A 27322-nucleotide genomic window follows, 5' to 3' on the forward strand; every position below is an offset into this window, starting at 1 on the left:
GCCGACTGCTAATTAAAACCGATTTCTGTCTGTGGTAATCTACTGTGCAGGAAAACATTCCTTTCACTTGTCTAAGAAGCCCACCTATGTAATACCAGTGCAGCTGGAGGTCATTGGAAAGGCCTGTCATGAAAACTCCAATAAGGAGACATGTGGTTCAGATAGATAGATTCATGATAACCCTGTTCCCCCAAGGCCTCTGGGGCTCCCAGGCAGCTGCATGTGCCCCCTTGGAGCCCAGTGATCAGGACACCAGTGGAACAATAGAACATAATACAATGTAATACAATAACAACAGGATTGGATGTAACAGAATGCAAGAGCAAATATTAGAATAGAATAGAAGAGAGTATGATGCAATATATTTGAGTACGATAGAATACAATGGAAAAGTATACAGTTTGATAGAAAAAATATATTGCAATGAAATGTTCATTTGTACTGAACATTGACTTCAAAGGATATAGACTGTAGATTACAGTTTTGCACAAAACAAGCACAAAAACTGTTTTTCCCAGCGTCTCAGTGCCTGTCTGTCTTCACAGTGTGTGGTAAAGTGGAGATAAAAAGAGTCGGAGACCTATTGTCCCAGCACAGTGTGTCCTGCTGTAAACGTCAAGGCCCAAGTGAGGGGAGGTGGATGATGATACATGCAGGAGACCTGCTTTGTATCGCACATCCTGCTATCTGCTGCAAAGCGTTTTCTTTTAGAATCCAATCACAGCCTTGAAAGCGGAGGTCGCCGAGTTCCCGCTCCTGGAAGACGAGGTCATTAGTTTCCCCGGCTGTTCAGGTGCATTTCTGTGATCGTAAAGCCTGTCAGTGTCTGAGGGCGACTGTGGTTGAAAGGAAGCGGAAAATCGGTCAGCATCGACCGAGAAGACGAACTAGAAGGAGAGATCATGAGAGGAGAGAGACCTTGAGAGAGGAGAGACATTGAGAGAGGAGAGACCATGAAAGAGGAGAGACCTTGAGAGGAGAGACTATGAGAGAGGACAGACTTTGAGAGGAGAGACCTTGAGAGAGGAGAGACCTTGAGAGGGGAGAGACCATGAAAGTGGAGAGACCTTGAGAGGAGAGACCATGAGAGAGGACAGACCTTGAGAGGAGAGACCTTGAGACAGGACAGACCTTGAGAGGAGAGACCTTGAGAGGAGAGTCCATGAAAGAGGAGAGACCTTGAGAGGGGAGAGACCATGAGAGAGGAGAGACCATGAGAGAGGAGAGACCATGAGAGAGGATGTTGGAGATGATGGCAGAGCTGATAAGAGACGATGATTTATCTGATTCACTGGAATCACCACAGGACACAACTATGTTCTCATACCAGGTGTTCACCAGGCCTATTCGTATATTAAAAATACAAAACATAGTTATGTAACATGAGTCATCTCTACAATACATGGCTGGAACCATCCAGTAGATTCCAACCAAAGTCAGCTGGAGTGTGTTGGAGAGAAGTATTCCACCATGGCTTCATAGTACTTCACAGCCAGAGCATGGTCGACGAGAGGGAGAGGGGAGAGCTGTGGTGGGGCCGGGGGTGATTAGGAGAGGGGGAGGGAGAGTGCATAAAGGCTTTCCAGGGCCAGATGTGGGTGTAATTGCTTCCTAGTCCGACTGTGACCACGGCTACCTCTGTGACCCCTCCCACTCAGGCCTTGATTGGCTGACAGCCACTTGAGTTAGCTTTGAAGCCGGGGTTAGAGGTTGGGTCAGCAGGAGAGACAGACACACACCCACACAATATATCTCCCTAACTCAGATACCTGCACATATCCCCAAATATAATATTATACAAAATAATAATACTCAATGTTGGCGTTTTACGGATGGATTATTAATGGATGGATAGATGTTGACATACAGTACTGGAAGGTGCCACAGTGAGTTGTTCTGCCAGGCTCTGTCTCATATATGACATTGTTCCGTAGCACCATGTGGCTCAGAGCTGTTTTAATTCCCCAGACTGTCAGTTTCACCTTCCCTCAAAAAAGTGATTCTGTCTTGGCTTGGGACTGTGGACTGGTGGTGAGTGTGTGTTTGTGTGTGTGTGTGTGTGTATGTGTGTATGTGTGTGCTAGAGGTACAGGGGGGTTATTAATGGGATCTATTTCTGTAGACGAACAGGAGCGTGATGGAGAAGTGATGGTGAGCACGCTCATCAGACAGGGCTGTGGAGAGTCAGCAGAGACACGGAGAGACTGGAGAGAGAGACTGGAGAGAGAGACTGGAGAGAGAGACTGGAGAGAGAGACTGGAGGTACTGGGGTGATCTGGATCCCACTAGTCACCAAGAAGAGAGGGAGAGAGGCAGACAGACAGGGCTAGGGTAGGGCAGACAGGCTCACTGACAGGCAGACAGACAGACACGCTGATGGATGGGGACAAAAAGGGAGAGAGAGCAAAATGCTGAATGAGAGAAATAAATACAGAAATATACAGAGAGGGAGGGAGACAGACTGAGAGACAGAATAAAGAATAAAGAGTCCTAATCATGTGTATTAAGTGTATTGACTGGCAGGTTATCTGACTGCTGTTTCCAAGGCTGTGGTTTATTGACACACAGGAGGTAGTTGGTGTCTGGAATGGGTATAAATGGGTAAAAGTTCAGTACGTCTGTCAGTCAGACAGGCACCCACACACTCATCATCACAAAAACACCCACAATATTGGATGTTCTTTTGGCCTGAGTTTAACTCTTTTATCTGGGAATCCAGAAGTGGAAATGGAGTTTATTGAGTGTGAAAAGCAGCCCCATAAAAGGACCCGTCTGCCCGACTGCTAGCTCCTCAAACATCCTCACGCTCTCACTCTCACTCTGTCTCTTTCCTTCTCTCTCTCTCTCTTTCTCTCTCTCTCTCTCTCTCTCTCTCTCTCTCTCTCTCTCTCTCTCTGTCTCTCTCTCTCTCTCTCTCTCTCTCTCTCTCTCTCTCTCTCTCTCTCTCTCTCTCTCTCTCTCTGCCTCTCTCTCTACATATATGTTTCTCTCTTTCTCTCTAATTATCCTTACCTCCCTGCCTCTCCGTCTCTGTCTGTCTCTCTCTTTCTCCATTATTCCTGAGGCATAGAAAGGTAACAATAATACAAGTCTGCATGCTGTTCCAGAAAGACCGCTGTTTATGGTTTCCAGCGGCAGGAGCTGACCATGAATCAGCTTAATGCAAGTAGCTCACTCAGGAAGGGTCTAAACACACTCTCACACTGCATGGACAGGGCACACACACGTGCACGTGCACGTACACACACACGCACACACAGGCACATTCACACACATTACACATTAGCTACAGATCAATTTAAATGGTGTTCTCATTTTGACCGAGTGCTTTGGACCTCTCGGTATTCCGCTTATATGATTGAATGACCACTCTCTCACAGATGTGAAATAGGCTTGAAGACCAGGAACAACCATATCCATGGATGCACCCAACGTAAACAAGACGTCTCTCCTCTCTCTCTCCTCTCTCTCTCTCGCTCTCTTTCTCTCTCTCTCTCTCTCTCTCTCTCTCTCTCTCTCTCTCTCTCTCTCTCTCTCTCTCTCTCTCTCTCTCTCTCTCTCTCTCTCTCTCTCTCTCTCCTCGCTCTCTCTTGCTTTCTCTCTCTCTTTTGCTCTCTTTCTCTCTCCTTCATCACGGTGGGCTGCATTATGCAAGCCCACGATTGCCCTGTTCAAGGAGGGCTTGTTCAGGAAATTAAGCATCTCCAGGAGGAAGGGAATCTGTGATTCGAATGGACGTTGTTCCCGTCCATCTGGGTTTTAATCTTCCCTGACTCCTTCCCTGAAGTGCTGTGCTCTCTAATTCAGGTCCAAAGGTCCAATTTTCAAAAATGTGCCCACTATATATGTTGTAAAGGGGGAGGGATATGGGCAGTTTTTAAATTTTTTATGGGAGCCAAAAGAAAAAAAACCTTGTTGGCTTCCCTGCCCCAGTCCACAAGCATGTAGATGTGCTGATGGTTGTCTGATTGTTAACAGGCCCCTGCAGTCATGTGTTGTTGTGTTGTCTGAAAGCAGCAGTCTGCAGAAGGCTCTCGTGTCCCGGCTGCTGGGGGACTCACAGCCGGCGGCTCGACTCCACCTGCATCTCTGCACTCTGCAGGTAGTGATGAAGGCAATCAGAGGGTGTGCCAGCTCACGAGCAGGCCATGGACCTGTGGGTTTAGCCCTGCTTGGCAAGTCTGAGCCGCACCCGAAGATATGCTTTCAAACACAAATCAATTCCTGTGAAAAGACATTCGAAAGTTAGTTGGCACACACAGTCATACTTTCATCCTTATCACCTTAGAATATTACATTTCTATGTGTAGCAAATCAAAGACCACATAAATGATACACATTTCGTTAAAGGACAAAGTGCAAATTCCTAGTAACCACCATCCTTGCATTGGGGGGGAAAGTCAGTATATTTTTCCGTGGAACGCAGACGTTCTATAATGCAGACATTCTAGAAAACTTCTCAGCCTACTGCATTAACTACTTTGTGTTTTTCCAGTTCATGTTAGTTCTGGAGAGCTGCTATAGCCACACATTGTATATGCCTTAGGTAATCACTGTGCTGAGCAACTCTGTGCCATGTTACACGTTGCATGGTGTATGTAATGGGTTTGGTGAGTTACGACTTGCTTATGTTGCTCGTGTGTGAAATGGTTGTTTGGCGTACATAGGGGCACTGGCACTATATGTTTTGAAAGACCAATACTGAGCAAACATATCTAATAGCCATTTATTACCAAAAGTATTTATTTGATTTTGTAGTCTGTATTCCACTTCAAAGGTTTCCTTAGAGCCCAAAATGGCTTTTTGTCTTTGATGTCCTTGATTGCGAAACTTCCAGGATCATTTTGGACTTGTTTTAACTCTAAAACACACACAAACAAGCTCCCACACACACACACACCCAAACAAGATTGTAAGGTATTGACTGACAAATGGACAGCACACAGACAGTAATTCTTGTTTTGACCTGGGATGGATCCAAGGAGCATCCTAGAGAGCTGTTACACTCTGCACAAGCAGAGAGACACTTTCATGCACTTACTGCGAATGAAGCACAGAGCTTGCTTGTTGTGATAATGAGTTGGAATCAAAAAACGAAAAGAAACAAAAGTAGCCATTCTCTTGAATGTCCGACAATAACACTGTTGATTTACATCTCTGTCGAAGCCTACTGTGGGCCAACCTATAACCCTCCCCTCATCCTAGTGATTTAGTGGCCCACAGGGAGTGTTGTTGTCTGGTAGCATGTGGCCTCTATGCCATAAATATCACTCAACCAGGGGCTGGCCTGACGCCAACCCAAACAAGAAGTAGAATATTCAAGCATGTCAGAGAGAGAGGGAGAGAGAGAGAGAGACGGAGGGAGGGAGAGAGAGAGAGAGAGAGAGAGAGAGAGAGAGAGAGAGAGAGAGAGAAAAGAGCAGGAAGGACCTTCTCAGTCTGTCCGCAGCAGAGGCTGCTCAGGAGGGGAAGGGTTCTCAGAGGCGCTCTGTGGAGGCACCAGGAAGCACAGACACTCAGTCCTGCTCCCTTGTCTGTCAGCGGGCTGAGGGCTCACCCCCGCCTGCGGGGAGTCACTCATCGACTTGACTATTGGCTGCCTGCGGAGAGAAGATAGAGGGCGATGACTGGGGAAGAGAAGGGGGGACAGGAGAGAGGGAAGCAGAGAGGAGGAGGAGAGAGGAAATGAGAGGTGAAAGAAGAGTTGAGAGGCGTGTGGGAGAGTAGGGGTGACAGGAAATGAAGATGGGGGCCGCATACAGGGAGGGGCCAGAGACTGTGTTGTGTTGCCTGTGTACGGACTGCGTGCATGGAGGGTGACGAACAGGCTTCTGCATGTCTGATGCTGTTGAAAGTCTATGCTCGTGTGTGCACGTGAGTGTGTGGGTGCACGTGTGTGTTTGTGTGTGTATGTGTGCGGCTGGGTGAGTATTCCATTTCACAGACAGTTTGTAAATTGTTTTGCTTTCAAACCTTGGATAGCATACATTACATGCTTTACTTACTGTACACTATCAGAGATTGTGACAGGCTGATAATCGCTCCTATGCATCAGGTCAATACGTCATTGGCTAACCATGTAAACTGCACAGAGGGAATGAAAAGCACTGCGTAGATGTAATTACATTCTTCTACAGGAATGAGGCATGTGATATGTTCTTCCCACACACTGGCACTCAGGGTCCACCAACGAGCTCTTAACTTTGATTGAAATGGATTACATTAGCATCAGCCCTCTCCTATCCTCTCTCCTCTCCTCCTTTCTTCTCCTCACTCCATCTCTTCCTCCCCTTTCATCTCCTCTCCTCTCTCCACCTCTCCCTTTCCTCTCCTCTTTGCTCGTTTCCCCTCCCCCTCTCCATCTCTTCTTCCTCCTCCCCTCTCCTCTCCTCTCTCCATCTCTTCCTCTCCTCTCCTCTCTCCATCTCTTCCTCCACTCTCCTCCGCTCTCTCCATCTCTTCCTCCCCTCTCTCAATCTCTTCCTCCCCTCTCCTCCCCTCTCTCCATCTCTTCCTCCCCTCTCCTCCCCTCTCTCCATCTCTTCCTCCCCTCTCTCCATCTCGTCCTCTCCTCCCCTCTCCTCCCCTCTCTCCATCTCTCCCTCCCCTCTCCTCCCCTCTCTCAATCTCTTCCTCCCCTCTCCTCCCCTCTCTCCATCTCTTCCTCCCCTCTCCTCCCCTCTCTCCATCTCTTCCTCCCCTCTCTCCATCTCGTCCTCTCCTCCCCTCTCCTCCCCTCTCTCCATCTCTCCCTCCCCTCTCCTCCCCTCTCTTTCTCCCCTCTCCTTCCATCTCTCCCTCCCCTCCTCCCCTCTCTTCATCACTTCCTCCCCTCTCCCTCCCCTCTCCTCCCCTCTCTTTCTCCCCTCTCCTTCCATCTCTCCCTCCCCTCTCCTCCCCTCTCTCCATCTCTTCCTCTCCTCCCCTCTCCTCCCCTCTCTCCATCTCTCCCTCCCCTCTCCTCCCCTCTCTCCATCTCTTCCTCTCCTCCCCTCTCTCCATCTCTTCCTCTCCTCCCCTCTCTCCATCTCGTCCTCTCCTCCCCTCTCTCCATCTCTCCCTCCCCTCTCCTCCCCTCTCTCAATCTCTTCCTCCCCTCTCCTCCCCTCTCTCCATCTCTTCCTCCCCTCTCCTCCCCTCTCTCCATCTCTTCCTCCCCTCTCTCCATCTCTCCCTCCCCTCCCCTCTCCTCCCCTCTCTTTCTCCCCTCTCCTTCCATCTCTCCCTCCCCTCTCCTCCCCTCTCTTCATCACTTCCTCCCCTCTCCCTCCCCTCTCCTCCCCTCTCTTTCTCCCCTCTCCTTCCATCTCTCCCTCCCCTCTCTCCATCTCTTCCTCTCCTCCCCTCTCCTCCCCTCTCTCCATCTCTCCCTCCCCTCTCCTCCCCTCTCTCCATCTCTTCCTCTCCTCCCCTCTCCATCTCTTCCTCTCCTCCCCTCTCTCCATCTCTTCCTCTCCTCTCTCCATCTCTTCCTCCCCCTCACACTGCCCTCCCCGCAGCCTCCTATTGTCCCTGGGATGGAACAGGATGTGCTCAGAACTCACCTTATCTATTCCCTCTCTAAAGGCCTTCAATCAGCCTCAGCACCCACACACGCTCTCCCCCTATTCAACTGCTGCAATCTTACTTCACACAATGGAACGCCCGCGAAAGGGTGCGTTTGTGTCACAGGAAGGTGGGCTTCTCTTTACTTCACTCACGTTCTGTCTCTCTCTTTCTCTCTCTTCCTTTCACTCTCTGTTTCCCTCTGCCTCTCTCCTTCACGGATTATATTGTGTCTGCTATCTATTGACTTATTTTTAGACCCTTGCCAACGCAAGCGCTGATAATGTCCACCTCCATCTCGCCCTATGGCCACTTTGCAAGCACTCAGTGCCGGAGTTTGCCGCCTTAAAGGAGTGTGAGTCATCGCTCGGATTTTTCCCTCTTGTAACAAAAAATCTGCCCATTCCCTCCCTCCTCCCTCCCCCACTGTGTGTCAGGAGATTGAGAGTGCTCTTACAATTTCATGATGGATCTATTAAGTCGTTTCTTTCTTGTCCTTTAAGAGAGGTGGGTTATTAGGAAATACGCTGCTTTATGTTTCCTTTTTTTGGAACCACTTGGAAAATTAAGACAACACACACACACACACAGACTCACACACAGCTCTGTCTTATCTGGTCGGTCGTCCACCCACTCTTCACATCCAATCAAGTTCTGATTCATCTGTGCCTTTAAAAGAAGTTCCCCCCTCCCTAGATGTCAACATGATTGTCAATTGCTCTCAAGTCATGAAGCTCATGTCATTTTCATTATATGTTCATAAAAACATTCATCAGCTTGTATGAAGTGTATTGGCGTAACATCTGGATATGATTTGGCCAGAGCAATAAACCTACAAAAGCCACTTGTTCGTTGTACCTCTCGGACATGGCTGCTTTGATCTCTCAGTGATCCTAATGGTTTTCGCAATCAAAGCTATACAGCAGTCTGTGTTCGAAATAGGGTCCTCCACACTCAATCACAGACATCAGTCTTAAAACCACCGACAAAGACTACATTCTCCAACTCCCAGATTAGAAGGACAACACAAGAGGTATCAGATGGGCAAGACAAAACCAGAGTATCACCTTCAACTGACTAAATCTAGTGTACTTGATCCCAAACCCCACTGCATCTCACTTATCATCTGGGTTACACATGAGGAAGGCTGAATAGGAGTTAAGCTCATATTGTTTAGTGACCAAATGAGTTGGAGATCCAGTGTGTTATCAGAAACTCGATGCCCTCTGTAAGTCCAGCCCCAGCCAGCTCAGCCAGCTCAGCCTTTCAGCGGCACAGAGAAGTGTGAAATCATAGCCGCCCTGGTGCCCTAGTTAACGCAGCCTTGGGGCTTTGAGGAGAAAGACTCCATCTCTCTGTCTCTCACTCCCTCTTGCTCGGTCTCTCTTTCTGGAGGTTTCTCTTCTGTTTAGCATCTCTCTCACTCTTCCTCCCTCTTTCTTTCGTGTTCTTCCGGTTATCACCTTCTTGGCTCGGACTCGCTCCCTCTCTTCATCTCTCTCCCGCCCCTCTCGCTCTTATGGAACACCTTTAAAGTGGAGGGACTCGGGTTTCACGGCCCCTTTCAGTCTCTCTCAAAGTGAAACGGGAGACTGGGCCCGGGGAGACCTGTTTCCAGCTATCTCTGTGGCCTGCACACCTGTGTGGGTGTGTTCAAACCCGAGATATCATCAGCTGCAGGTGATCAGGGGGCACTGAGCACGTTGGATGGGGAAGACAAGGTCAAATAATGGGATGGAGTACAGTATGTACTTTGTTTGCATGTGTTGCTCATGCTCTCTAGGTCTGTGCTGCCCTGTGTTTTGCACATTGGGCCTATTTCTAATGGACTGCATGTGCATGTTGTGTTGAAACAAGAGAGAGAGAAAGAGAGAGAGAGAGAAAGAGAGAGAGCGAAAGAGCCAGGGGACTTTCAGTACTAAGAGAAGGGTTCTCCTGGCGGTACATGTATTCATTAAAGAGTAATAGAGATGGCGTGCGAGCACAGGATACTCCTCAAATACAATCAGACCACAGTGAATCATGATCCCTATCACCATACCAAACTTAAAGACATGCTTAATACATCAGGCCTATGCTTTAACCTCTGTGTCAACAGTCACCTAAGTAAACAGTTGGATGTTTCGATCAACAACCAATCAGAGTCTGTAATACTGTTACGTAACATGCCAAATGGTTGTTGATACAAATAGTTAGGCTCCTTTTCTTGGTTTCTAGATAGATTGTTCCAGATTTATCAAAGGGAATGTACTTAATACTTCAAATCATAACCCCTGTATTAAGAATAAACAAAATATTGATAAGTAGACTATCATTCACTATTGACCTTCAACGCAAGAAAGCTGGATTAACAAATACGTGCTCTGTCATGTTCCTGTGAGGCAGTGAGTGTGGCACGCTTTGGAGTGGCATTGATTTATTGACTCAACAGGCCACTGGCCAGCCAGGACGGTTGATGGCTTAATTGCAGACAGAATTATCACGGCACCACGGCTGCAGGCTGGAGGGAAATCAATCAAGAAGCCAAATAAAGCTCTCAAACTTCTGGAGTGTGTATAACACACTCTATAAACAGAAGCAGGGCTGAGTGGATGGTGTGTGTGTGTTGAGGCCGGAGGCCGGAGGCAGACAGACCTCTCTGGTGTTTAGATGAAGGTATTCATTTCCTCCGCCCGGGCTCTCCAAGGCGTATATTTTATGATTAATGACGGTGTTAAATTAAAGAAAGGGATTTGCTTATCCGAAGTTTGGTGACGCTGTTCTGTGCGTTAGATTTACAGGACTCATTTATTTGCTTTTTTGGATGACGAGGGTACTTCAGGAGAGTTGGTAAAGTAGGTGGCGAGAAAGAGGTAGAGTGTGTATGTGTGTGCATCATATTCTTCACACAAACATCAAAAGTACAGCTGTAAACACATTTGCTGAAGCAGCCATCACATTATATCTCTGGGTAAGTAGCGGTAAGTTTGACGTGAAACATTGAGTCATTCTGACAGCTAGCGTTCCATCTCCTTTGTCTTAGCCATGTTCTAAATCATATTTATAGGAACGAGGCTTATTGGCAACCTCAATCATATGCGTTTTTCGCTAATGAGCGGAAAGGGGAAGGATGTAAAGGGTGTAGTCATGCAGACGCAAGGCAGATCTGTGTCGACCGACAACAGATAATTGTCAGTAATGAATCCCATAATAATCTCATGAGAGAGGAAGGGTAATACGTTGATGATATTAGGCCTATCTAACTAGATGGAAATGCTGTCTACGTTTTCTGGCAGCAGTGTCTGTAGTGGAAGTCGCCCCTGACTGCAGAGCAGTCCCTGAGCACGTCAACATCCATGTATCTCACTGACGTTGATGACCTTTCAATCTGCATCCGAGACCAAATAGAAGGCCTGTTACTGCGGCAACGCAGAGAGCTCTGAGAGTCTGGTGATGGTAAAAGGCATGCTGGGAAAGCTGGGTCTGGGTGCTGAGTGTTGACATTGGGAGTCTTGACCCAGACCACAGGAAGTGGTCTGGATATTTTGTTGTTGCTTGCTTTGTCAAAAGCAAATTTTGTGGCATTTGACGCTGTTCTGTGGAGCTGGAATGAGCCGTGCTGTGGTTTTGTCACAAGCCACTGTATGAACCTCCAACCTTGGTGTGATGCTTAATTGTAATTCCAGTCATGATTTCTGAAACTCTTATTCAAGAAGAAAGCAGCAGACAGGCCTGAAAGCACACATTGCAATGCAAAGCCCAAATCAATTCTTTATTCGGTTCACTTGAAATGCCAGGTGCATACAGTATCTGCTCAAAGTGCAATAAAAGAAGCCAGCAAAACTCAAAGCATTGTTGCATGCATAGCAACTAATATCATATATAGGCGGCGCTATAAAATCGCACACATAAGCGCACACACATCTGTTCGTTCTAGGCTTGATTTCATCTGTTCTTATTCATGAGCAGAGTCTATCGCAAATCGATCATCACATCCATCTCAACCAAATCTATACAACATCTCAGAGTATCTCTGGACCATAATCCACCCCAGAAACTGATTGGACACACGTGAAGGGGAGAGTCACGAGGCAGCCACACACACACACACGCACACACACACACATACACGTACACTTACACAATGTTGATATCAGAAAAGGTGCTGCTTGAAGTTTGTGTGTAGATCCCATGGGTTTTCCCTCCCAGGTTTGAGACGTCAGACAGACTGAACATGAGTCTCCTCCAGTGGAGTTGAGGGATGCAGAGACGGGTGGAGCCAGTTCTCCAGCCCGTCTACAAGGAGCCCCCTAGCTCTGTGTGTTTACACTATGCTATGGAAACCCACTCCAGACGAGTCAATGATTCACCACAAGATGATTGGATCTCCCAGCGCTAAAGTAAACCATAAGCAGACGGACGTCTCTAAAGGACACTGTTCCAGTCGAGGTCGCGAGACACCAAATAACGTCATGAAACGTGAGAATGGAATTCAGTCATGGAGGTTTTGTGAGGATATTGTTGTGTAATGCACCTGGGAGAGGCAGTGTTTAGATGGCAGCTAGCTGCCAACTCCTCTGGTCTTTGAGGTCCTTTGGTCTGATTGAGGCCAGAAATTAAGGAATGGGATCTTAACAACAGTCCGAAGGATCAGGCTAAGACACACAAGCACACGTACAAACATACCCCAAAACACCCTCACACACACACGAGTACACACATACATCATTACATACATACCCACACATGAGCACAGATATGGGACAAAGTCAGTATCTCCCAGGCTGTGTAGTGGTGTGCTTGGGAGTCTGGTGAAACCAGAGTAGCCTGCAGGGTGTCTGTGTGCTGGCTGCAGTTGAGCCACTAGGAGGGTGGTGAATGAGTAACATGGCACTAGTCCAGAACAAGGAGCTGGACGCCACTAATTGCCAGCTCTTTGTTTGTAGCCAGAATGCCATTCTCCCTCTAATGTACTACATGTTGCGTGTAGGACAAAAAGAGGGCTTTGGTGAATACCTCCCATGGACTCTGTTGACGCAAGAGATCAAATGCAAAGCCCCCCCCCCCCCACACCCAACCTCTCTTTCTGTCACTTGTTGGTAGGTCTTGGAAAATAAACCTGTTCCCGGGCTTTAGAACATGAGGAAACTTTGACATTTGATCCTTTTGGCAGATACTTTTATCCAAAGCATATAATACTACAGTGCAACAACAATGTCTCCATGACTACAATGCAACAATAACATCTCGATAACAGTATCTAGCTTAAAAATGTATAGATTAATATAAAAAAATAAACAGATACAACAAAAATACTACTACCACAGTGCAATAATCACATCTCATTTCCTCATCTACAGGACCCCAACATCAGTGTCTGTGGCTGTCTCAGCCTGTCTGTCGGTTATTTATTGTCCTTATTGCACCAGGCTCAAGATCTTTCCCAGCTCAGTTATTGAGCACAATGCCACTCTGGTTCTATTGACTCTGGGCTGTAGAGGCTATTGATCCTGGCAGTAAGACACCCACTGCAGAGCGTCCAGCTGCTAGCAAACTTTTAGACCAAGTGAGGATCAAGTTCGGTCTTCTCCAATGCTAGGAAGAGCTTTAGCTGTGCAGGAGTGGGCGGTGTGGCAGTAACGGGCTTTAGCCTGGACCAAGTCTCAGTGAGCTGATGGATTTACAGATCTGAAGTCCTGCTCATGAACCTGTCTGTGTAGAAACTTGCTGTACCAGTTGTATGTTTGGTCTTGGTTAGCAGTGAGGGTTTCAGACCCCAGTTTAAGGAGTCAAAGAGTGAGAGGGGAAGGAATAGGGCTCAGTGGTAGAGCTTGACTGCAGATCAAGAGGCCACAGATTATAATCCCTCTTTAACACTGCTGTGGATGAAAGTGTCAATGATAACATTACTATATCAAGAATGTCTGGGCTTACAGAGGTGCCTCAGTACGAGAATGCATCTAAAATGTAATTAGTACTCTTGGCATTGTATTAAATTAATAAATGTGTTGAAGCTTTTACACTGTACAAATGCTTACTCAAAACAATTAAGCATCAAAATAATGTGTTCATCAGTCTTTACATACAACAACCATGACGGTTTTAACCAACTTGGATCTAAATTTGATTGTTTTGTGACTGAATTTGGAACAGTTCATAATTTTTTTTCTATATTCTGAAATCAAATTGTATAAAAAAACACGAAGTAACTAAACATCCGTTGTATGCTCTGGCAGCGGTAAATTGTATTTATACTGTGACGCTCCTTGTTGTGTTTATATGTGGGAGTCAGGTGGCTGAGCGGTGAGGGAATCGGGCTAGTAATCCGAAGGTTGCCAGTTCGATTCCCGGTCATGCCAACTGACGTTGTGTCCTTGGTCAAGGCACTTCACCCTACTTGCCTCGGGAGAATGTCCCTGTACTTACTGTAAGTCGCTCTGGATAAGAGCGTCTGCTAAATGATTAAATGTAAATGTTATATGATATAAAGTCCTGAAATTCAATGTTCAGAGACACTGGAGTCATGAAAATCAACAATGGAAGACAAGATTCAGTGTAGATTTCACCATACCTGCCTGCATTGTCTACCAGACTTCGCTTTGAGATTAATTGAATGTTGCACGACATGCAGTCCTTGTTTGAGAACATATTTAAGTGCCTTAGCAGGGGAATGTGCTTCTTTGCTTAGCAGAACCATAGTGTGTAAAACAAGGAGTTGAAACACGTAATTCAATGAAGAGCCATTCAATTAGGGGGCATGGGGGAGTATTTGAGGAACACGAAAAGCATGAGATTGTTGACAGGCTTCCACTAATGAAAGGTGGCTTTGTAAGAATTGTCTCATGATGTCTCATTGGGCATTGCACCAACTGATATTATATAATTGTTTATTGTCTTTAATGTGCCGACAGCAATTTGAATATGTGACAGTTTCATGAATAACTTAATAGTGTATTACGTAACATGATTATGATCGTGATCATGCTCAGGCCACTCACAGTTCCACATTCTTGTGGAAAGACAAACTGCTGGAACCAAAACTGAAGCTCCTACGTCTCCGTAAACAAAACACTTCCAATTCAAAGAAAAGACTTGACGGGGGTTAAAAACAAAATAAAATGTGTCAGAGGCTGTCCATTTGGCATTATAGCTCCTCCTTGTAGTGGCTAATTACATTGGGGAAAAAGCGACGGCAGGATGATGAATGTTCCCCTCCAGTTCAAAGGCAAAGCAATTTTCCCCATTGTCACGCTGTAGAAAGCTGCAGTGTTGCCGCTTGACGCTATGAAAGCAATACCCTCCCAGTTTCAAGTAGACCACTCAGACCTATTCAGAGTTACTGAGGCGTGTGTCGGCCCCTGTGGTGAACACCACCACTGTTGGAGAACAATGACAGTGGAGCGGACCAAGAGTGCAAACTCACACACACACACACACTACTTTACACACATACACCACCTTGCATGTCCTCATGGAAACACTGCAGCAAGATTCCACTGTTGACTGTCCGAGTTTGAGTTATGAGCTTTCCAGAGTGGCTGAGGAGGATATTTAGCTGTGTCTCTCTTGACACTAGCTACTCAGGGAGGGAGGGTGGAGGAGAGGGGGGTGGGGGGGGGGGTTGAGGGGGCGGTTGATGGACGGTCGTAGGGGAGGTCCAACTTTGAAGAATGGGGCCTTTGTAGCCTTGCTGTCACTGTTACCAGAGGAGGCCTTGGCGGTGGTCCGCTGGCAGCCTTACAGAGCATCCTCCAGTCCCATTAGCCATGTCTCTTACTGGGTGGGAGGGGGGGAATAATAACACTGATAAACAGCCCTGCTTACAGCCAGTGACATGTAACCTGCCCCTACCTGTCGTATCTCTCAGGTAGAACAGATAGATGGGGGGGCCCTGACAGAGCAGGGGAGGGAGGGGGAGGATGGGGGGGAGGGGAAGGAGGAGAAGGGAAGGGAATGGAGGGCAGGGGGGGCACAGGAGGATGGAGGGGAGCCAGGCTCCCACCTCCAGAGCAGAGCTCCAGAGAGAAGCGTTACTGTACCAGCAGACAGCCTGGCACAGTTGGGCCCCTGGTCTCTGGGAATATGAATTGGATTACATGGTGGTGGGTTCCTGGTCCAGAATTTCCAGGAGTAGATCATGTTATATTTAGCATCTGAGAAAACTCAGAGGGAGAGCGCCGGCCCCGAACGATAAGGCAGCAGCAGAATGAAGGGAACGATGAATGTTTGGTTCCGTTGGAGCGGAACGTCTTAGCTCATCAGTTAACGAGACGGTAACATACCAAGTGATGCTGGGAGGCTCCCGAATGACTCAACGTTTTAGCATCCCTGCCCCGTGCCGATTGGTAGATGAAAGGAGGGCTAATGATATCAATGAGCGCTCCTCAAGCTGTATATCTATACAGTATAAGATGGGTTCGCAAGGCTGGAACCATGTCAATATTCATTCTCTCGAATCCACTTATTGGTCAGGTCATGTTTGTCCGACAAATTATATGTGGTTACCAAGCTCTTCAGTTATCTTTTTATCTCGCCTCTCCATCTCTCACTTCCTCGCTCTCTCTTTCCCTCTCACCTCTTCATCTCTCTCTTTCTCAGATGATATGTGGTTACCAAGCCCTTCACTATCGCTCTCCCTCTCTCCCTCTCTCCCTCTCTCCCTCTCTCCCTCTCTTCCTCTCTTCCTCTCTTCCTCTCTTTCTCTCTCCTGAACCTAACCTAATGGACTGGCAGGGGAACCATCAGTTCCCATAGCCAGCTGGCGTGAAGATACTATTAAAATATCCTCAGCCACTAAACTTTTATGATGATTATTTATATTTCATCGCTAATAACACTCTACTGAATGTGTTTATGCTGGCTAAGTGGTGGGAGAGGGATTCATCACATGATGCCATTCATGCGTCCTCTCCTGCTAGTTTTCACGGGCAGGCGGCACTCAGGGAGGCTGGTTCTAAACCAAATGGGCTTTTAATCCGGCTCTGAGGACAAAACGGGGTTGAACGGTCCACCCAGTGTCACGGTGGCAGGATATTTCATCGTTGGGTTTTGTGGAGGCTGTGAGTCATCTGTTGTGGCTAGAATGTTTTTTTTACAGAAGCGGCTCATGGAAAGGCTTGTCGTAGAAAGGTGAACGCTTGAGAGGCCAGAGGGCAATTATGCTTTGATGAGACCAGATGCCGGTTCTAACTAGCCTCTCTCTTTTTCTCTGACACTCTGTTACCTCCCCCCCCCCCCTCTCAGTATTATTATTAGCTCTTATAACATAAACCTCGTCAAGCTAGTTAGTATTCTGATGACATTCTGCTATAGCAGAGTAGTTTGCATTTCACAGTACCCTTCACAATTTACCAACATCCACAGTGGGTTCCTGTCTGCTCTGAAGTGGATGTCATTATATCTGCAGATCAGAGCTCGTTTTTGGCAATATTGTACACCGGGCCGGAGAAAGTGTTCATTGCAATCATTGTAAACATCTCGACACAGCCATTGAAAGCTTTTGTGTTTACTTTAACGTCATGTTGTGCTTTGGTGATTTGACTGTCTCTGTTTGATGTCTGATTTCCTGTGGCGATATGTGAGTTCTGACTATTTCTTTTCTGTTTGTCCTCAGCTCTGGTGGTGAGGTTTCTGACCCGACGCTTTATCTGGGAGTATGACCCAACTCTAGGTAAGACATTTAGGCCTCCACACTGTGTAGTCACATGACTCGCCGCTAGTTAATATACAAGACCTCCACACTGCCTCTAGACATATAGACATCTTAGCATGATGGCAGCTCGATGCTCCTGTTTCAAATAAATAGCTATCCACCCGACATGGTAGGGGGAAGGCAGCTTTACAGCTTTACCTGACTTAAGATCAATTAATGTCCTGTCAAAAGACTGCCTCATAGTTTCGGCTGTCTGTCTGTGTCATGCTAAATGAACCACAAGGCTGATCTGTCATTTCAGAAATGAATGTTATGCATTGATAGAGGAAGCCATTGGCCTTCACTTTGGGGAGAAACATATTTTCCACTGTTGACGTTTCTTCTACAGGGAAATGTCTTACCTCCATCCTACAGTACCTCCATGAATCACCCCTCCTTCTCCCTCGCTCCTCCCCTCCCCTCTCCCTCCCTCCCTCCCTCCCCTCTCCCTCCCTCCCTCCCTCCCTCCCTCGCCACCCTCCCTCCCCTCTCCCTCCCTCCCCCCTCCCTCCCTCCCTCGTCACCCTCCCTCCCTCGCCACCCTCCCACGCCACCCTTTCCCGTCAGACAGAGACTGGAATGTTATGACTTACCCAAGGAATTTTCACTTTAAGATGGCTTCAAAAGATTTAGAATTTACGTGGACAGACAGTAGCCACGGTGTAATCAGATTTACCTCTGGGGCTTCATCCTGACTGGGGCCAGCCAGGGTTCCGACGGGAAGTTTATGTCCAAGACAAGGTTGTTGTGGCATATTGTCTTCTAAGAAAAAAAAGGCACCTTGGTACCTCTCCAATCCCGTGTCCTTACAAAAAATCATTGTGTTATATGCCAGGCCACTGTTGTAAATAACAGTATGGTATTAATGGACTTTCCTGATAGAAAAAAAATATTTGTGGGTGTTTAACGTTCAATGGGGCGCACCAGCAGTGAAACACTACTTTCAGTAAGCTGCTTTGTTTGGCTTTTAGTGTGGCAAAAGAGGTGGCGATAGCACTGGACATAACACACTTTCTGTTGACACCTGAGCCTTGGGTTTGTGGTTTTAAAGACTTTTCTCTCAGAGTCAGAGTCTGAGAGAGGTCTGGGTTAGCATGAAAGTCCCATGGCCAGTCTAGTATGCAAAGTAGAGCCTGCATGTGGGGCTCTCATTGGAGCAGGTTCAAGCACTTGTTTTTGAAGCAGGAGCTAGCAGGACTGAAGGCTCTACCACAACAGGATTTTTCTCCCAACTCCCAACTTTGTACCAGACTTGTGTGAAAGATGAAGCATTTAGCTGTAAGCCACGCAGAGCCAACAACTTTGAGGGAAGATTGAGTTACGACACAGGGAAGATTAATTTCCAAGAACTTCAGAGAAGAGTCTGGAACCGATTTCATCGTGTTTATGAGAATAGTACATCTTCGCTGGCCTCTGCTGGTTCAAGAAGTTAATCAAGTTTTAATAGCATAATATGAACAATGTCATTTAATCAGGAGCAGCAGATGATACTGTATACATATATGTATACATATATCCTTCCTACCCCTCTCCTCCTTCGCCCCTCCTCTCCTCCTTTCTCTTCCTTCCCTCCCTCCCTCCCTCCCTCCCTCCCTCCCTCCCTCCCTCCCTGCCTCCCTCAGTAGATTCCAGGCATCTGTTTACCTTTGTCAGTTAATTTATTTGTTTTTCATTATTTCAAATCGTTCCACCCCGGAAAATTAACCTGTGACGCCCCCCGACCACTTTCTGTGATTACTGTTACGTAACTCCATTTGGTGAATATGATTATGGCCGTCCTGTACACCTCGTTCTCATTTATTGCGCTGACGAAATTCTCCCCCTGACTTGATAGGGGATGTGATTATGAAGCAAGCATTCAAAATGTGGATACAATTCACCATAGTGACTACCCTTTAGACTTAAGATAGGTAAAAAACAAGCACACTGACCTTTCACAGGAGTTTTTTTGTTCTCAGATAAGGACAAGTCCAGACTGGTCTCATTGAATCTGACCCTGGATAACACATCACATACTGGCTCTAAACAAACCCTCCCTAAGTTTCATCTTGTAAAAGAAGAGAACTATAATTGTACACGATCATTTGTTCTTTTCACAATCATACCGACAGGTTCTAGACCAGAACTCCACAGTCATGCCTGTTGCCATGACACTGGTCTTTAAATGTTTTGCATTTACAGGTTGAGCCAGCTCCTAGTTGTACAGTGGAGGAAAATACCTATACACAGTACTGTATTAGTGTGCTCATGAAATCGCTTAGTCGAAAGAGGTCATAGCCGCTGTTCCTGTTCCCATCTTTGTCTCCTGTTCTCTCTCATCTACTCAAGAGAACGCCATTCCTTGTCATTCAATAGAAAGCATGTGAGCCCGATAAGAATGTGGACGAACTCAAATACGTTTACATTGTAAAACTGCACCACCAGACAACGCGCTGATCTAATCTCATGAAGTGAACAGAATTGCATTTGATTACATTTTCAAAATCACAGATAGAGCACCCAACAAAGAGGCAGGATTTTGTGGCATTTCGTCACAGCAAAGGGTACGAGATGTCGCATGGAACAGCGTGGATGCCAGCTGGTTAATGCATGAAGCATTTAAATAAGCAAGACAACCCAGATATGTTTCCTTGAGAGACCTCAGTGACGAGTACAAACATCAGCATCAAGGGGCGGCTAATGACCAATCGTTTTCCTCGTCTGCAGCAGTGGTCTGGACTGAGACTTCCTCCTTCTGTCTTCTGCAACAACAGGAACCGTGCTGAGAGGCTGCGAGTGTTAAAGGAATGACTTATTTGCTGCCAAGAAAATGACTGGGGTTTTGGCCTCTCGTCAGATCTTCAGATTGGAAGGTTGGACCAGTCGTTAAATCACTCTCAGGCCTCCTGTCAGTACTCTACCACACAGGGATAGCTCAACACGGAAGGCTGGGGAGGAGACAGGAGGATAGTGGAGGAGGGAGAGCGAGGCAGGATGGGAGCGAGGAGAGCGGAGGGAGGAGAGTGGAGGGTGAAGGGTGGAGGGGAGAGGATGGGCGATGTTTGTGGAGGGAGAAGGGAGGAGAGTGGAGGATAAGGGCGAAGGATGGTGATGGATAGAGGGTGGATGGTGGTGAAGGGAGGGAGGGAGGGAGAAGGGAGGAGGGTGTTGGTGGAGGGAGCAGGGTGTTGTGTGAGTGATAGCTGCTGAAACAAGCTGTCCCAGAGGCAGACTGTAGCCCTGCTCCTAAGAGGACGGTCTGGTGTCTAGAGGGGGATGTAAATCACCAACCTGGCGCTCGCCCGCAGCTTCCTGAGGTCTCATGTGCTCAGTCGAGGACTCTGATTTACATCTCAGGCCGCGCCGGGGCGGAGCCAGGGATGATACGCACACATCGTTACCATCCTGACGGTGTTAACTTGCCATTCCTCCACAGCCACAAAACTAAGCAGTAGAACACCCCCAGCATGTCTCTGAGAGGAAAACAAACCCACCACATTCATAGGTTCGGCAGGCTTTTAAAAGCTTGGCTCTACAGTGGAGCCAGCTCAGTGCAGTGAAATATTCCTTTGCTGGGGGATCCTTTTTTACTAGGATTCTTGTGTGGTGTTTACACAGACGGGCTTTGTACAAGGGGAAATTTGGGGAAATAACCCTTTAAAAGGTGAAACAAAGAAAAGGTCACCACAAGACTTCACACCTGCTGCCTTGAACAGGTGTAAGACACTCTCTCGTCCCATTGGTCAAAACGCCTGGAGGTAAAGTGGAGGTCAGCGGGACCAAGCGGGGGTCATCGGTCACTATAGCAACCATCTGCATCTGGTGACCAGGTTTTGTTTTTGCTTTCAGAGTCAACATATCGCCATCAAGCCAACATTGACGATGAGGTGGTGGCCATGGAGATCCTGGACACGGCAGGGCAGGTAGGCACAGACACATCCAGAGGGTGTACAGCATTATACTTATCTTATACCGTCACAATCATCAACAGTGAATCAAAGTGAACATCATCAACATTGCTGTATTGCCAACTATACTGTGGAGTTCTGGTCTAGAACCTGTCAGTATGATTGTGAACCTCACGCCATAAGAACAGTTTCTTTCCATCTGCTACTGGCCTCTTCAACAAGGCCAAGGACTCCAATTGACATTCATTCACTTATTTAACTATTATAAGTCCATCTAATGGCAATTCAGTATGCATAAGCCACTTTATCTCAGTATCCGATTGCACTATGTTGACCATTCACGCTGCTCATTATTCTTATTTTTTATATATATTTTATTTTATATTTAAATTGTTGTATTCTTAGATTGTTTAGTTCTTAGAAATAGTTAAACTTTTGTACTTTTACTTAATTTAAGATCTGTATATGTTTAGTGTTTTGCACCTCCCTGCCACAGTAAATTCCGTGTTTGTATAACATACATGGCGAATAAACCGAATTCTGATTCTGGTATTAGCAGTGTAACCATGGCCTTTCTCCCAGCTGTTTCTCTCTTTGCTAATCACACAGTCTCTAAACACTTTCCGTCGGACTGGCTTGTGAGCAGCTCCCGGCTCAGAGATGAATATGCCTTCACTGCTGTGTGTAGGTGGACACTGATTTCCCCTGTGACACAGGCAGTCTGTGGTCTATTTTAGGTGGTCAGTAAGGTGAGGGCTGGAGTGCAAACATGAGGGCCAGTGCAGGAACAGGTCTGTCTTTCTTTCTCTCTCTGGCTCTCTGTGTGCCTCTCTCTCTCTCTCTCTCTCTCTCTCTCTCTCTCTCTCTCTCTCTCTCTCTCTCTCTCTCTCTCTCTCTCTCTCTGTCTCTCTCCCCCCCTCTCTCTCTCTGCTCTCCTCAGAGCTATTAAGAGGTGGGAGTAGACATAAAGACAGATGGGGATTGAGGATGACGATTAAAGACATCTTGGATCTTGGACTCGGAGGCGTCTTTGTACCTCGTAAATCCCAAAGTTCAGAAGTCAGCCAGGTACAGAGGCGACCGCAGTCTCTGCACCACTGCAGGAATGTGGGCTCACTCCAGTTTTTATATGGTCTTTTCAAGCCAATAACGTGAGATCAGAATCTCAGTGCTCCCTACAGTGAGGTTGAGACTCAGGGGATTTGCCACACGGCCAGTACGCAGTGCTACAGCAGGACAGATAGTTCTAGATTGATACAATATGCAGCAGCTGCTTCAGTTTGCACACGGTGCTGAATGTAGCGCTCCAAATTTGTGGCTTAGCAGGGTTAGGGTTAGGGTATTTTTGTGAAGCGCGGGAGGTACAATCACAGTCTTGAGATCACACACTCCCTGAGGACTGTCAATAACTCAAAGTGAAGTTTTCTTAAAAAAGAAAAACACACAAAAAACAAACACACACACTAGAATTCTCCAGGACATTTTCTCCGAAAACAAAGGCTGAAACTCTCGCTCTAAGCCTCCGTGGTTTTCTCAGGGGGGTTCAGTGCTTGCCTACGCGTCTCCACGGAGTTCCACCGCGCCGCATGCTAAATGTCTCCGTCGCTAATCCCGTCTCGCCCCTCAGGAGGACACCCAGCAGAAGGAAGGCCACATGCGCTGGGGCGACGGCTTCGTCATCGTCTACGACATCACGGACCGCGGCAGTTTCGAGGACGTGGCGCCCCTGCGGAGCCTCCTGGAGGACGTGAAGAGGCCCAAGAACGTCCCGCTGGTCCTGGTGGGCAACAAGGCCGACCTGGACCACGCCAGGCAGGTGGGCACGGAGGAGGGCGAGCGCCTGGCCGCCGAGATGGCGTGTGCCTTCTACGAGTGCTCGGCGTGCGCCGACGAGGGCGGGGCGGTGGCAGAGGCGTTCCACGAGCTGTGCCGCGAGGTGCGGCGCAGGAAGGCCGTCCAGGGGAAGGCCAGGAGACGCAGCTCCACCACGCACGTCAAGCAGGCCATCAACAAGATGCTGACCAAGATCAGCAGCTAGAGGGCGCCCCTGCGCACATCTCACCGCCACGGACGGTAGAAGAACTGAGGAGGTGTGAATATGACTCTTTCTTTTTTTGTCGGTGTATAAAATCAAAGGGGGCCGATGTTTTTTTTGTTCCCACCGCGCCGGTGACCCGTGGCTTTAAGGGACGTTGTTTTGTTGGTTGATGCATGACCATGTTGCTATGCTGAGGTCACAGGTCACAGGCAGTGGAACATCCGCATTAGATGGGGAACAGGTCTCTGGGGGATGGGATCGGTTGAGGCAGTCTGGACCATGGGACCTCTTCTATGCAGGACCAGTGGTTCTGAGCCCTCTAAACAATGCTGGGAAATTCTACAAAATGGCTGTCAACACGATGTGAATACTCCAGTTTTGTAACCTATAGCTTCACCATCTTGAACGACATAAAAGAAAATGCTAAGTAAAGCTAAACAAAAACAGATATACCGGGCTGCATAAAATGTACAGCATGCCAAGAACTCCACCTTTGTTTATCATAAATGATGGACAAATGATTAGTAGTTTCCTCTGCCTAGTTTGTTTGTAGGGGAATGTTTTGACATGCTGTGTGGGCCCTGTGTATGTGTGTTTCTTCTCAGAGCAGTGTTGAATGACTCGGTGAAACACCAACAGCGTTATCTTCCCCTCCGATCACTGAGCCCTCCACTGAGGCTCTCTGGCCTTCGGTTCTGGTTGACCTTCTAGAGTTTCATTAAGCCCTTATACACACACACACATGCACACACAGACATCCAACCAAACACACACATTAACACACCCCACCACGCAAACACACACACACATACCACCGCATGCACACACCACCAAACACATGCACACACACACTCCACAAACATACGCTCATGATGATGAAATCCATCATGCTATGTTAACATCAAACAAGTCTCCCCCAACCTCCAACCCCCATACCAAACCATGCCACCCTTATGCCGGTTCAGAAGATGGCTGCAGATGCTATCTCCTGCTTTTCAAAGAAGAACAAGATCATGGTGGAAAGGGGCCTATGTAAAATTATATAAATATATATATAAACATAATATATATTTATATATGCATAAAGTATATATGTGTATGTATATATGTCCGGTAATCAAAGCTCGTTCTCTTAGATTAGAGGGATTGTGATTTATTCAGTCACATTCCAGGGACCTCCTTCATTGGGTGTCATTTTACCTTTAAATGTAAACTATGTATGATATTGCCTTAATCAGTGTCGACTTTGAAGACGTTTTAACGATATACAACTGTAATAGCGTTTTAACCAGACACTCTGTTTCTTTGTTGTTTTGAAATGTACCTGATATGTTTCTGCCTTTCCCTGTGTGGGAATCTCCCCACCTTTAGTGTGCAACTGTACTTAAAACAACATTAAACACCCTCTGTCTATAAGTCTGGAAAAATGTTTGTTTCTTTATTAATCCTCGTGTTTTGTTGGTTTGTAATTACACAAATGTCATTGCTTGGTGTTTGGGGAGTATATTAAATACCTAAGGTGCTCATATGAGGGGTCCTACTTAGAGACAGAAATGTCACATTTGCATACAGCTTGTCAATCACCATGAGTGATACTGTCCTACATAACTGAATGAATTAACAAGCTCATGAGAGAGATCAATGTCTAAAAAAGCAAAGGAATCCAATCTAAACAGACAGAGGCAGAAGGCAGCCTAGTTGTGTTCTCCACAGACACAAGGAGGGCTGTCATTTTAAGAGGATCCTCCTAAAATGTAAACGTAAATGTAAATGAAATAACTGACATGTAGCCATTGCCTTCCCAGGGCTGCACCTCCCTGTAGAGACCACCCTCCCCACCCCCATTTGCTGGGTCCCAGGGACAGAAAGCTGTCCGTCACATGACAGGATGGATATAGAATACAACCAACAGAAACAACTCTGGAGCTTTATAGTCTTGTAAGAAATGTACTGTATGTACAAGTGTATTCCTGGACACTGTGAGAAAACCAGCCAGTCCCTTTACACTACAGCGGATTGGGCCTCTAAACTAGCTTACTTGACCCCCTTCATACATGAAGTCTGTAGGCAGACATAATAGGCCTGTCCGATCTCTCCTCACACCCTGAACAATGCTGTTTACTCAGTGAGGTCTTGTTTGAACGCTCGCGTGTACGTGCTGAAGGACATGTGACATATTTTGTAAATCTGCCCTCAGGGGTGGTAGCTGGACATCGGAGGACATGACGGTGCCTTAAGAAGGCTGGTTGTGGAGACACTGCAAAACTGGTGACATACAGGCCATGTTCCTGGTCTGGTGTTTAGTGCAGGGGCGGGTGGGGCAGGCAGACCCCCTGTTGTTATGGAGCCTATCACCATCCAGTGGCATCAAATCCTGCTGTTATCATCCTCACCCCTGCTGGGTCTGCGAGGCAGGGGATGAACGTATCTGTTTGTATTCAAACTAAATGGATATATTTTTCTCCCACTCTCCCTTTCCCCTCCCTCCCTCCTCCCCTCCTTCCTTCCCTCCCTCCTTCCCTCCCTCCCTTCCTCACACACATGGTACAGAAAGACAGCTAACAGATTGCCGTGTACCACATCAAAAGTATTTCTTTTTGTAGCAGCTACCTGTCCTTGAAGTCATTCTAACCACTCTGCATACTCTGATGACACACATCCACATGCAGGGCAAACTACTGTCAAGGGTTGCAGAGCTCTTTAAGTATTGTAGTGGCAAAGTGCTATGACAGTATCTATCTGGTATGGACAGCATTATTACTTTTGTAATAATGTACATTTCATTCAATTAGGAGACTTGTTTTTTAGGTACAGCAAAAAGTCAAGGATCAGAAGTGTAATGGTCTGATAGAGTTTCAGGTGGTATTGTATGGCATGCTCATTATGGTGATACCAAGTTACCTCGTTGGCAAATGTCTAAGACAGGTTTAATAATCTATCCCTTTCAGAAGCCCCATACATCTTGTTTAGCTAGCCAATCAAGGGAAAGGCAGCTCTATGCTGAACTTAAAGTGGCTGTAAATTTGGAAAACGGGCTTCGACCCAGATGACTCGTGCGCTGGTGAGCTGGAACACAGACAGACAAACACATCAAAGAACTGCAAACCCCGAAAAAAACGAAAGGATTATTTGGATAATAGATAAGACAAATCTCTTAAGCATGCAAGGCATAGCAGGAAATTCACTCTGATTGCTTGTGTGTGTTGGTGAGCGTATGCACGAGTGTGTGTGTGTCCACGTGCATCTCCAACAAGAGTCAGGGTCTTAAGACCCTTGTGATGAAACGTTCCGTTGTGGACCAAGAAAAAAGGAGAAGAAAGAAAGGAAAGAAGGAAGGGATAACAGTTGTGATGCATGGAGGAAATGAAAGCATGGAGGAGAGAGGGCTAATGTTCCAGCAATAACAGCCAGCCAAGAGGAGCTGTCAGACTAGCTCTCATCTCCCTCCCTCGAGTAAGAAAAGAAAAGTGTCCAGGCTTCTTATTTAACAACAACCTCTAAAACACTCGAAGGTTAATGTGAAGTCTGTGGTGTTACGGTGTGGGGTAGCCTGGACTGAAGAAGACTGTATGAATGCTGAAAACGTCCTCTTAAAATCAATCTGGGTGAAGTAGGTGGTGTGTGTCCACAAAAAAAGTGAATATGCTGCAAATATATACCTCAGGATCAACTTGACTACATTTCTGTTGTTGAGAGTTCCTAGTAATCACGCAGAAGAAGTTTTACAGCTAACGAGCCACAAAACAGAACAATACGTTCACTGTACTGTATATCGTGCTGGGGTTGTCTCTCAGCCATGAGGCATGACACAGCCTGTTCACGAGGGCTGCCTTGTAGAAAATATACAGCCCTGTGTGACAGACTGATGCTTTTTTGACACAGTTCAAACACTGTTGTGTGATGCTGCCTCAGCAGCTGGGTACTCTGACCAGCAGAACTCAGTTTCCACACAGCATTTTTACTGAATAAATACACAGAGAACACCAATGAGAGATCCGCACCCATAAGAAACCAACCATGGAGTAATTGAGATGTATGGCCTCTCCAGCTAAACTGCCCTCCCTCCCTCCCTCTCTCTCCTCTCTCTCTCTCTCTCTCTCTCTCTCTCTCTCTCTCTCTCTCTCTCTCTCCTCCCCCCCTCTCTCTCTCTCTCTCTCTCTATCCATCTCTTTCTCTAGATCT

The 27322-nt window shown here is 46.9% G+C and overlaps 1 protein-coding gene across 1 annotated transcript in view; it reads left to right on the plus strand.

Moving 5' to 3' along the window:
• Positions 1 to 24556, plus strand: part of rerg (RAS-like, estrogen-regulated, growth inhibitor) — a 28890-nt gene extending 4334 nt beyond the window's left edge. The window contains exons 3-5 of the mRNA XM_062482961.1: positions 17138 to 17194; positions 21044 to 21117; positions 22730 to 24556. Coding sequence (XP_062338945.1) covers positions 17138 to 17194; positions 21044 to 21117; positions 22730 to 23140 — 542 coding nt within the window. The 3' untranslated portion in view covers positions 23141 to 24556. The remainder of the gene's footprint in view (positions 1 to 17137; positions 17195 to 21043; positions 21118 to 22729) is intronic.
• Positions 24557 to 27322: the final 2766 nt, after the last annotated feature.

This window comes from Osmerus eperlanus, chromosome 17 (genome assembly GCF_963692335.1).
Source record: "Osmerus eperlanus chromosome 17, fOsmEpe2.1, whole genome shotgun sequence".
Lineage (NCBI taxonomy): Eukaryota > Metazoa > Chordata > Actinopteri > Osmeriformes > Osmeridae > Osmerus > Osmerus eperlanus.